We start from the raw sequence: 12,589 nt of genomic DNA, 5'->3' as shown, positions 1-12,589 counted from the left end.
GTCAGTGTTACCTGACCTACACAATATTAGCTATCACTTCTTATCATAAGCCTTATTAGAAAACTGATGTAAAAGCCAGACGGTTCAGACTTTGCAGCACAGGGCAATCAGAAGCAAACAGCCAGCTATACAGTAACGACTGCCCAAAGTTTCATTTTTTTCCTCAGAGGCTGCAGGTCACTTCTGGTTCTGAGAGTCTGCTCTGGGGGCAGGAGTGGTTTCTAATGGTGATAGGTTTTGATTTCACAAAGACGTCTCTGCAGGCTACATCACTTTGAGCAGTAACCACCACATTCCTAAATGAGGAGTGTAAATACCAATTCTCCAAGTGCAGCTAGCGTTTAACCAAAAATAAATCAACAACACATATTTTGCCCTCACTGAAGTTATCACACGTACCGCCAGATTTTATCAAATAAAGATTTATCCACAAAGCATCCAGTTCTGAACGAGTCCATCTGGGCAGACATATTTCTTCAGATTTACTGTTTTTATAGGATTGCACTGAGCACATGGAAGGGAGCTGAATCTGGCTCTCACACATCAGAAAAGAGCTCTAACAACTGGATTTAGAGTAATGCCAGTGACAACTGTTTTGTAAAAAAAGGCACCCTACACAGTTTTAACTTGAACAGAGAGAGCAGAAGCAGATGTGTCTCTGCTACATACAGCATGAAGCATCAAGTCAGGAGAGAAATGGGACCTAAAGATTCACTTTAGTCTTCCTTTTTGTCCATCTCAGCTCTCAGAGCAGAATTCTAATTATCTGTGGCTTCCATAGGTGATTAACCTTTCATTAAGGAGCCTGTGGAATTACTGATTTCTCTGCCTTAAAGTTGGGCATTACCCAGCACCGCAGAATGCCTGTTGGCTCAAACCCTAAATCCTAATTGGTTATACAGCTCCTTCTTCTGACCTGATGGTCTTGTTGCAAACAGAACATCTCTAACCTATTGCATTAAAACAAAACACTTGCTATAGTGAACACATACCTACAGCTGGGACATAACCCTTGAATCCTGTATGGGAGTCAGAGCTGGCAAGCTGGTAATTTATAAAATAAATGGTACCAAATGGAGAAGGAGCATTCCTTCCTTCTTGCCTAATGACAGCAGCTGGGGACATGAGAAGTTACGGAGTTCAGGGGTGTAAAAGCCAAAGAGACACACCTTTTAGTAGATTCAGAAGTGCTATTTATCAGTACGCAAACAATACAGAATGCAAGAGGAGAAAACATTGAGAAGACATATATACGCTTTCAAAATAAACAGGAAAATAAGGTTTCTTTCGTTATCAGTATTTGTACACTGGCTTTTCTTCTGTTTAATTTAACAGAAACATAACACTCCATCCTAAAAGAACACTCCTGATCCTCTTTTTAGAAGGGGTAGATTTGGATACCCTCTCAATCAGAAACACAATGATTATTAACTGTTAGATAGTGCTTCCCTAAACAAACAAACAAAGAAAAAATGATGATTTCTTAATGATTTCTTAATGATGAAGAGTAACTGCACAGTAACAATGCAATATCACTTTTGCCTCACATAAATGCAACACTATTTGTAAATCATTTCAAAGGTAAAACAAAATCAGGAGAGGAAAGAGACATATCTGACAAAGAATAATCTCTCGGTATAAGACATCAAAGGAAAACATCTCATCAGATACCAGAAGTCTTAAATGGACAGCAAAATTCAAATTCAAAAAGTATTTACAAGTATAGCAAGACTGGACACAGGAGAAATCTGCATTTGAAGGTATTTCTGCATTTTTAGTGCCTTAATCCATTTCATACTCACAGCATTTTGATGCAGTTCCTGTCTCTACTATGCTTCAAATACCAAATTCAAGAGAATGAAATGCAGGTACCACTTTATCAGGATTACATCCTTTTTAATGAAGAAGTGATTTGCTCAGGATGAAGCTATTACCTGAGAGAGCTCAATAAGAAACTGACACAAGCTTATTGTCACTTTGTAATTCCCTGCTTGATAAATAAGGTTACTTTACAAAGAAAAAATTCGCACTACACACTGCAAATGCTGAAAGGTAAAGCTACAAACAAAACCATATTATTTATAGTGATGGATAGTTATAATGGAGACCAGGAGAAATAAAACAGATACACTAAGCAATGCTTAATATTTAATCTCTAAATTCGTATTTAGCCAAGTAATTATTCCTCCTTAAATACACAAAACTCTTCCACTGCCTGTTGATCATTACTTAAAAAGATTACTTCAATGCAAAGACTTACTAAAATGATTAACCTAAGTTTCATTTGATGTCTGATGCTTTCAGGGATTCTGTAATTAAATTACTGGTGCATATTTGCACAAAGCTATTGATTTTAATAGAGGTATCTCGAATTATGTTAACCTAGTATGCTGCACATTGTCACTTTTGGGTGCTAGCAGCCATATGACATGATATTCAAAAATGATTATGCTATAAATCCCTAGACTTTGATTAAAAAAATGGTTAGGAAACAATGAGGGTGCATGAAACACTGAGGCATGCATAAAGATGGTAATTCGCCAGTTGAATCAAAATAGTTTTGTTTTATTGTGAAATCCTGCTTTTGTGATATTTCACAAACAAAATTATAGTTATCTGTAATAAAATTCTGTGGTATGTAATCTTTCCCTTCAGCAGATCAGCAGTTGAAGTGTTACAAAGATATTATGATGAATTTCATCATAATGAAGCAATGTATAATCAAGAACCAAACTCCATAATCTCACATCATAAGTAAGGTAAGATTTAAAAATCAAAACTGGCTGGGAGATGTGACCCTTTCACTTGTAGAATGCCACTTCAAACCCAGGTCTGATGGCCGCTGAAAATGCTTCTTCTGGAGCTGGCGAGAAACTTTCACTTTAGGGGTAATTAAAATTAAATCCTTCCCTACACACACATTTTTTTCTATTTTTTTTAATAAAATGGGACTCTTTTGGAATTGGATAGGTAGTCTTCTGTTGGATATAAATCTGTAGTCTCTTATCAAGGAAACAAAATTCCCCCAAAATAAGTCCTTTTTTTCTTTTTTTTTTGGTCTTTTTTATTTATTTATTTATTTATTTATTTATTTATTTGCCGTTTCCACTCAGCATATGGTAAAGTTAACAGGAGACAATAGCTGGCACTGCCTGTAATGTCTCTGCCATTAAGACCAGAGAATTCCTCATTTTCTATCCTTTCGAGATTCGTGGATTTTTAAATTACTGCTACCAAGCTGGACTTGTGCTGGTGACTCAAGGCTCTCAGGGTGTAGTATACAACCAAGCCTTAGCAAAACCTAACACTCTCAAGAAAGTCTCAAAGTTCTAGAGACACCCTGTTGATTTTCAGATCCTGTAACAAGAAGACAGGATTGTGGAGAGCTTCAGGTTTATGACCTGCCTGTCTCACTCCACTCCAGTCTCTGGTAACCAGTCTTCAGAAAATCAAAACTCCTCGAAAATGCCCCACAGCTGAGGTTCTGGGCTCTCAGGCTCCTCTTCTTGCATGAAGAACCAGCAAGGAACTCGATGGTGCTTCATTGGATCTTTGCATTTTTTTGCAAAAATGCAAGGCTTCTATCAAAAGCATTTTAAATGATTTTTTATAGAAGATGTTTTGCTGGAAAGTTACCAGGGAACTGTGCTTACGTGGCAAGTCTCTTAATGATCTCTTTCCTCCCTTACCTTGTCTTTGCTACAGCTCTCAAAATGCTTGGTTATGAAAGAGCTCCTCATAAACTGGATAGTGTTTCATAAATCTGAGAAAGACAGTGATGATAGTGTATACACTTACTGAGGATGATACATTCAGTTTAATATAACATAAGAAAAGTGTCACGTTTGAAAGCCATAAATGTAAATAACATAAACAATTTTAACTTTGAAAACTTTGAAAAAAGTTTCCTATTCTTGGTTTCTGAAATGGGTGCAAATCATAAGACGTGATCTGTAATTACATGCTGGTTCCATACTGTATTAAAAAATATTTTTGGCAGTGCATTGAAGAGGGAGGATGTGGCCAGATTTTTACTATCAGTGAGATAAGCTACAGTGCTGTCTTGAGCAGAAACAAATACATCCTCTCTGAAAGAAGAGGCTCATCTTTGCTGTGCTGGAAATCAAAAACATACCTGAAAAGCAATGATAAGAAAAGGCTAAAGAAAAGAATACGTTGTTAATCATTCAATTAAAAAATGACAGACTTGCAGGAATGACATTACCACTCTAAATCCATCAGTATTCCACTAAATTCTTTCCAAGAAAAAAAAAAAAAAGTTAAAGTGGCTACTTCTGATATCAACAGTTATGCACATTATTCACTCCTTTTCACCTTGGACGCTACAAATTGTATTTCCAGATTTTTAAAGACACACTATTATCTAACACAATCAGGAAAAGGTTTTTGCTTAAAATATCTGCATGTTCTCTTGGGGAAAGTAGCAAGTGTATTTGTTAGGTGGAAGGTTAAAGCAAATTCTATTGAAACAGAAAAACGGAAAGAAAAGACGCTACAGGCAGGGGATTTTACACAATTACCTCCTTCCTGTCACATTATCTAAAGTTTATCTGTTATTACTAAAAATTGAGACAATATAATTAAGTTTTTAGTTATCAGTTTTTTATTTACATCTGTTTCAATTGCTAGTCTACCTGGCAAGATCTACCAGGCACTTGAGAACTGTCCTTTCTTATCACAGGCTTTGCTTGTCAAATCAGACCCAACTTTCTCCAACTGCTGTTTATCATCAGAGACTTACTAGATAATTTCTCCGGATGAGAAATGAACAGGAATTCTATTTGCTCTTCTTTTCAGAACTGCTACCAGTGGAAGGCTGACAAAACCAAAATATCTTTTGCCATCAAAACACCATTATATATGCGTGTACTAGCTGTAAGCTAATAGTGTCTACATGTTTTTCAAAGCATCTTGCATTGAAATTTATTTTAAATCAAAACTCACCATGTTCTAGATTGACTCAAACTACAAAGATGCAACAAAATCCAAAGTGGATGAGAGCATTTTTAGAGAAAATCTAGAGGAGAAATTATTCGCTCCAAACAAAGCAAAACCCACATATGCTTAATAAACTCTTTACTTTCTCTATACTGACAACCCTTGTACCATTAAATTGATTTATCCTGGAAAACAGATGATGAGTGCAGATAACATACATTTGACTTTCAGGATGCAAGGTCGCCCTGTAGTTTAGATTCCATTAACTAATCTTAATGTGCAAGTCATTAATTTGCCCACAAGTGTAACAGTTAGAACAGATGCAGCTAAAATGACTGTCTGTGTTATTTCATAATTGCCATTTCCACAGTAGCATAAGCATCCTTCTCAACTAAAAGTTATGGGCTCAACTAAGAGTTACTGGGTGAGCTGGCCTGTGTTATTCAGGAACAAAATGTGAGGAGCAAGATTTCCTTCTGGCTTAAAAATAGGCAGATCAGCCAATAACAAAAGGCAGAAGATAAAAATTCTAAGCGCAAAAAAACTATTTTTTGTGCATTTACACTGCATGCACACAAAAAGGGATTCTATTCAAAACACTCTCCTCCTGTAAATTAACTAACCTAAATATAGAAAAAAGATTTCTGGGACTGATTTAATAACAGCAAGTACAAAGCCATTTTGGACAGGTAGATGTTTCTTTAAATGTGCTAGTACTTTGTGCAGCCATTCCAGCCATTTGACATTTAGGTGTAATTAAATTCAAAAGCACCATACCTTCCGAAGAGGTTTGAGCTTGGTCTCCATTATAAAGTCGTACTTGCAGAGTTCACAACAGCGTGTGTCTGAGCTCTTAATCCACTGGTGCAGGCAGGCCTGATGAACAAAGCGTAGGGTCCCTGTGCAGCGACACGGTGTGATGAGGGGACTTTCATCATCTCCCTCACAGTGACAGATCCTGACAGGAAGGACAGCAACAGCTCGTGAGGGAACTTTCTAGACACTGCTTTTTTATTTTCAGACTTGACATTTGTGAAACACAAGGTACACAACTGTTGTGGTTTAACCCGGCTGGCAGCTAAACACCACACAGCCGTTCGCTCACCCTCCCCCCTCCCTCTCTGGGATGGGGGAGAGAAACGGGAAAGTGAAGCCGGTGAGTTGAGATAAAGACAGTTTATTAAGACAGGAATATAATAATAACAATAATAATAATAATAGTGATAATGATAATAGTATTAATAATAATAATGTGTAAGAAAACAAGTGATGCACAATGCAATTGCTCACCACCCGCTGACCGATGCCCAGCCTACCCCCGAGCAGCCGGTCCCCCCACCCCGGCCAGCCACCCCTATATATTGTTTAGCATGACGTCAGATGGTATGGAATACCCCTTTGGCCAGCTTGGGTCAGCTGTCCTGGGTCTGTCCCCTCCCAGCTCCTGCTGCACCCCCAGCCTGCTCGCTGGCAGGACAGAGCGAGAAGCCGAAAAGTCCTTGGCCTGGTGTAAACACTGCTCTGCAACAATTAAAACATCAGCATGTTATCAGCGCTCTTCTCATCCTAATCCAAAACATAGCACCCTACCAGCTACTAGGAGGGAAAATTAACTCTGTCCTAACTGGAACCAGGACAACAACCTTTCAGATTAAGGCCCAGGAACATACTCCTTGTTCCCTTCTGCCACTCAGTAATTTTTCTTCGTTTAGCTATTTCCCTTTGAACTTTCTATGTGGGCTGAAGGTGAATCAATACAAATAATACTGTTTTCCCTTTTATGCATGGCAAAACCTCTAAGACAAATATCTGTCGTCTTATAGTTAGGGCTAAGTAGTTCTTGGTCTGTAAGTAATGACAAGAAAATAATCAAAGTCAGCAAAATCTAATGACAAACTGAAAATATCCAGCATGGAAAGTACAAAAAGGTTCTAAGATACCTCTTGGCAGTTACACGGTTAAAAGGATTAGAGAACAGTTTTGAGTACTCTGGAGCAATGCATACAGCACACACACACACATGCATACACGTTCTCGGAGGCAGGTATCAAAAAGACATGGTCCTTTCTCATTCTTCATTGTCCCTTTGAAGTAGATATCTGCCTTATCTGGGGAAACAAAAACTACAGCTGTAAGCACACCCTAAGACAGATGCTGGTTCTGGAACTGTCATTACCATGTAGTGGGATACAAAGCTTTTCACATTGCAGTTTTGCATAAAATAATCAGTGTCCTAAGACCACAATCAAATGGCTTTCTTCTGTGACTTATGTCCAAATGTCTTAGTGATCTTCTTCCATTCCAGACTCCTGATCACATCAGGGAAACATTTGCTCATCGAAACACAGGCCAGCTTTATCTGCAAGTATCTCCGTGAGGGCAGAGAAAGCTCAGCAGTAAGCAGAAGTAACCAAAAAACTTAAGTTAAGGAGGGTTTGCTTCAACAAAGAGTAACTTCCTTCCAACAACACCTCACAAAAAAACATAACAAAACACCCAAGCCTTCATGAATGTCCAGAGACAGACTGGCATGTAAGGGAAGGGAAAAAAAAGATGACGCTTGTAAAATGTTACTTCAAAATAGAGAAGTAATAACAACAGCACAGATCCATGTGTCACGCAAACAAAACGTTCAGCTTAGAAACTGAGCACTTAGGAAAGGCACCCTCAGATATGTGCATGCAGAAGTGTCGGAGCACGTCTGGTCTGAGGAACAGGTCTTCCCTTTACACAGAAAACTGTAGCCACATCGCTCCTGGGGTAGAAAAAAGGGCCCTGCGGTGAGCCAGTCTTCCTAGCAGCCCGGCGAGGGAAGGAGGATCACGTTCTGCACACCACAGGTGCAGCTGGCACTTAGGGCAGCCCAGCGAAAGACTGGCTACAGCACACACAGGCTGCCACGTCTACGAGCAGGAGGAGAGGGCCATCTCAGTGTCTAAATGAAAGATCTGTGGATCAAGAACAGCTGCTGTTCCTTCACAGCATAGCCTAGAGCCATGAGAAAATGAATCTACAATCACGGGAAAGCAGAACAAAGCTGCTTCGCCAGATACGTAGCGAGAGAGAAAAAAAGCCAGCAAAAAAATGAATCTCTGGAAACCTGGTACACAAAAGCCAGGTTTTCAGTGTCTGCAGTGGTGCCCATATGCTCTTCAGCATCTTCTACCTCCATGGGAGCAGGGGGAGAAGAAAATACCCACAACTTCTATCTTGGACACCCTGTATTTGAGACAGACATTTTACAAGGACTCCATTTGCAGCCTTTTCTTTACTAACCCGGCCAAGCTAGACACGTCAGTCGGTGGCTTAGTTCTTATGTAGAAACTTGCTGCGTGCTGTTTTCTTCTTGAACCTACAGCTTAAGTAAAACAAAATGTTCAAAACACTGAATAGTTATTTCTCTAACAAATGCATTCCCAGCTGAGAGTTAACACAAAAAACATTTTCTTTTTAAATTAAAGCTATTTCCCAAAGGAAAGCTAGTACTCTCTGTTCGTTTAAATTCAAGCTATACATAATTTATGTTACAGGCTTAGCATTTACACTATTTAGAAATTAGACAACTAAACTAGGTGCCCAAGAGTCTTTTTTCTACTTTTACCAGAATTGTTTTAAATTATTTTAAGAGCTAAAATACAAGCCTAAAACTCCACTGGGATCTTCAAATAAAGTGACATTGCAAATCTGAAATGAATAGAAGTATTCTTCAGTAGAAATAGTTTTATAAAAAAACCAGTGAATTATACTTTCTATTTGTGCTTTCGTGGTACAGAAGTTATAAGCTAAATGCATAAATAACAGCTTGACATTAAGTACGTACATTATACAGAAGCTCCAACTAAATCATCTAATGACCTCTTCTAGTTTTCTAACCATGAAATATGTAATGAGGAGAAAAACTTCTAACGGAATTAAAGTCCAGAGAAAATAACCAAAGGCACGGTTTTCATTAGCTTGAATGCTCTTTGGTGCAATTCAGCTCTTCATTATTTGTTTATCCAGAAGAAATTAGCTTAGAAGGAATTTGCAGTACCTAAACTCAGAAGCACAGTCTTTAAAGATACCTGGGTGCCCAACGGCTATTGAAGCAAATTGTTGGCTAGCTGTTTAATTTTTTTTTAAAGACTTGGACCAGATAGCTTGTAGTAACTTTCTTAGAATGACTACTGAAACAGAATTTCAATTGTTTTTGCCCCGTGTTGTATTTACTTACCATGTATATCAAAATCATCACAAATCACAGAAAATAAACTGTAAAAAAATGGTTTTGAAAAATATGCTGTGCAAACAGAGCTGAGGTAGAGATACAAAACACGGGCTTATCTGAAGTATATCTAAACCAGGTGGGAGGCAGAGAACTTCCACTCTAGTCGCCTATTTTTGCGTGATCACAGCTGTTCACAATTTTCATCCATGACACAGACACTTCAGAGGCCTGACCTCATCCTGAAAGTAACATTTGCTTAAGTACTTCAGAAGTGAATTGAATGAAAAAAACCTCTCCACTACAAATCGAAAAATAAATAATAATAATAAAAAGCTAAATCTATAATGATTTATTTACAAGTTGTAGCACTCCACTGATCATGGTTAATAGCTGCAGTTTTACCTGCTCAGACAGACCTACAGAACTTGCATGCTCAGCTTTTCTCAACTTTCTAGTCTTTCCCTAGAAAAATGGCCTTCATTATAAAGCAATACCTTTGACTATCTGGAAATGGAGGGGAGGGAAGGAAGTCAGCTATCTGACTGAATCCCTTTAGTTAGAATCCCTTTGTAGTCATGCACTGAGCCTGAATATTTTTTTGTAGGTTTGGCAGCTTAGTGTTTTAAAGATGCCTGCCTTGCTTGTCAAGGGAAAAAGATGAGTACCATGGCTGTGCTGAGGCCAGGCTCCAAGAATCATGTGTACACCAGACAACAGAGTATATACAGAGAGTTATTAGATGATCATCTGAGCCAGACAGATATATTTTATTTTATACGCACCTACAAACACACCCCTACACAACGAGATCAAAGTGTTTTTCTTTTAAGAAAGCTCACTATGAAATTTTAGTAAAGAATACTCTAACAATGAAGTCTTTCTTATGCTTAAGTTTCTGTTTTATATGGCAGTACTTTAATTTCCCAGTAAACTTTCTCTAGCACAGAATTGCTTCTACAACTGCTGCACACAAATGTACCAAATGGAGAAATTTATACCAACGTTGTGCATACAAATTATTAAAAAAATATTTAAAGGGTGTTCTTACATAGCAGATTCATATAATGCAATAAATTAGCAAAAAGAAAAACATATTTTCAGCAAAAATCAAAAATGTTAAACTGAAAACAAAATCAGTCTTTGTGAAGAATTTTGCATAACTCATATAAAAACTGTTGTGGATTTTTTGTACGTTGCCTACACGAAACCCAATTCCTGAACTATTTTATGTTTCTGTTCAATTCATAAAATTTTTAGAGGGAGATGTAAGTCCAAATGTGTGGTATTTTCACCCTGATGGGCAGCTAAATTCACCACAACCACTCTCTCACTCTCGTTCCCCAAAGGAACTGTCACAGGCAAAACAGACTCAATGTATGGAGATTAATATAATTTATAGCCTATCACTAGCAGACTAGAACAGTGACAAAATAAAAGCAAACTAAAAACACCTTCCCCCCATCCAACCTCTTCTACTTCCTCCCCCCAAGGGAGTTTTTTGTTCAAAATATTAATTGTATTTAAGGCATATCCAAATGATGCTGAAAGCCTCACAGATAATGCTTGATTGAGAAACTGTATGTGACATGCTAAACTTTGTACCCAAATGACTATGTAAACGGAGTAGGTGAAGATACTAGTAATTTAAGTTATACCTTCTTCTTCAATGAAGGGCATATTGACATCATATGTATATATAAACATAATTGACCTATATATCATATATAAACTTCTTATTTATTCAAATCACGAGGTGCTGCTTGTCATGGTTTTGGCTGGGACAGGGTTGATTGTCTTCATAGAGGCTCACACAATGCTGTGTTTTGGATTTTTGATGAAATAGTGATGACAGCACGCAGACGTTCAGCTGTTGCAGAGCAGCGCTGGCCCAGAGGCGAGGCCTTCCCAGCTCCTCGCGCTGCCCTGCCAGCGAGGGGCCGGGGGTGCCCCAGGAGCTGGAGGGGACCCAGCCAGGACACCTGGCCCAGGCTGCCCAAGGGGATGTCCCACACCGCCCGGCCTCACGCTCAGCGGTGACAGCCGGGGCTGAGGAGGAGGAAGGGGGATGTTGGGAGCGATGCCATCTGTCTCCCCGAGAAGCCGCCCCGTGTGAGGAGCCCTGCTGGCCTGGAGCAGCTGGCACCTGCCTGCCGGTGGGAAGCAGCCAGTGGGGCCCAGTCAGGCTTTGCTTCGCGCAGCTTCTGCCTTCCCCATCGAGCTGTCCTTGCCCCAGCCCTGAGCTCTCGTACTTTTACCTCTCCCTTTCTCTCCCCATCCCACCTGGCGAGGGTGGGTGAGCAGATGAGGGGTGCTGAGCTGCCTGACGGGGCTGCACCACAGCAATGCTAAACAAAGAACTCAAAAGTAGGGCGTCTTCAGAATTTTGTATTATCACACTCTCTTTAATTCCATGAAAATGAAGTATTTTCCCTTGCTTCCCCTGGTCCTGTTCATTGCAAAAGTTATAAGGCAAGAAGGGAAGTACGAAGTGAGATGGGCACAGTTTGTAGACATTCACATGCTAATTGGATTTAGGTTCTTTTTCAGAAAAGCAGCAAGATATCGTGGATAACTGTCCTTCATTTCTCATGGAATTAAGTTTTTTTTTTTTTCCATACAAACACTTCTTATATAACCTCATTTTAAAAGGACAACTACAATCTGTGTTAAGCAAAGATTTCACAAGGAAAATTTAAGTTTTCCCTCACAGTGGTATAGTCTGGCAAAATCACAGCAACCAAAATTATGATCTAGAAATGCTAGGTACTCTAAAGTGGTTACTCACCACCTGAGCTGCTTATTTCAAGAGATACAAATAGATTCCAACAGGTTTGAAGCTTTTTCTTCACATGCAAGGTAACAATTTTGCTCTCATTAAAGAGAATAGCTGCTCATCTCTACCGTCATTGGAAAAACAGCAGTTATCCTAACCTGTCTTTCACTAATCCACTTTACTCTTTGGTAATTAAGAAAATAGGCCAATTTCTGTGCTGCTGTAGCAACGTAGAAAATGCAGGAGTCTTGTTTGCATTGTGAAAATCAGTTGGAAGCACTCCTCTATGTCATTACCTATACAGCTGATTTCTGTAGATGACAATTGTCAAAGCAGGCTGATTAAGGACAAGAATGAATCAGCATGGCCATCCTTGTGCTTCAAGCTATACAAGAATCTCATCGTTATGCACAGCACTGATTGAAAAAAGTTTGCAGCAATCCTGCATTACCAGAACTCCTTGACTGTATTAGAGACCAACCCGTAAGAAGCCATCCAAACAGCCAATACAATTTTCAAGGACTTTTGGCCACTGCCTATAGACAATGGGTTTAGCTACAGCAAGGTAGTGCAGACAGCTTTCATAGACTTTCTCAAAAATATACCAAAGCATATTTTACCGTCATTTAGCTTATGGATAAGGATTAAAG

General features: G+C 39.0%; 1 protein-coding gene across 31 annotated transcripts in view; it reads right to left on the bottom strand.

The window, feature by feature from the left end:
* Nucleotides 1–12,589, bottom strand: part of MARCHF1 (membrane associated ring-CH-type finger 1) — a 239,569-nt gene that overhangs the window by 22,541 nt on the left and 204,439 nt on the right. For all 31 annotated transcript variants that reach the window (XM_080591784.1, XM_080591783.1, XM_080591776.1 and 28 more), the window contains one exon: nt 5,737–5,917. In XM_080591784.1, coding sequence (XP_080447910.1) covers nt 5,737–5,917 — 181 coding nt within the window. The remainder of the gene's footprint in view (nt 1–5,736; nt 5,918–12,589) is intronic.

This window comes from Anser brachyrhynchus, assembly GCF_964034855.1.
Source record: "Anser brachyrhynchus genome assembly, chromosome: 4".
Taxonomy (NCBI): domain Eukaryota; kingdom Metazoa; phylum Chordata; class Aves; order Anseriformes; family Anatidae; genus Anser; species Anser brachyrhynchus.
Note: the sequence above shows the minus strand (reverse complement) of the source record. Positions and strands in the feature narration are given on the sequence as shown.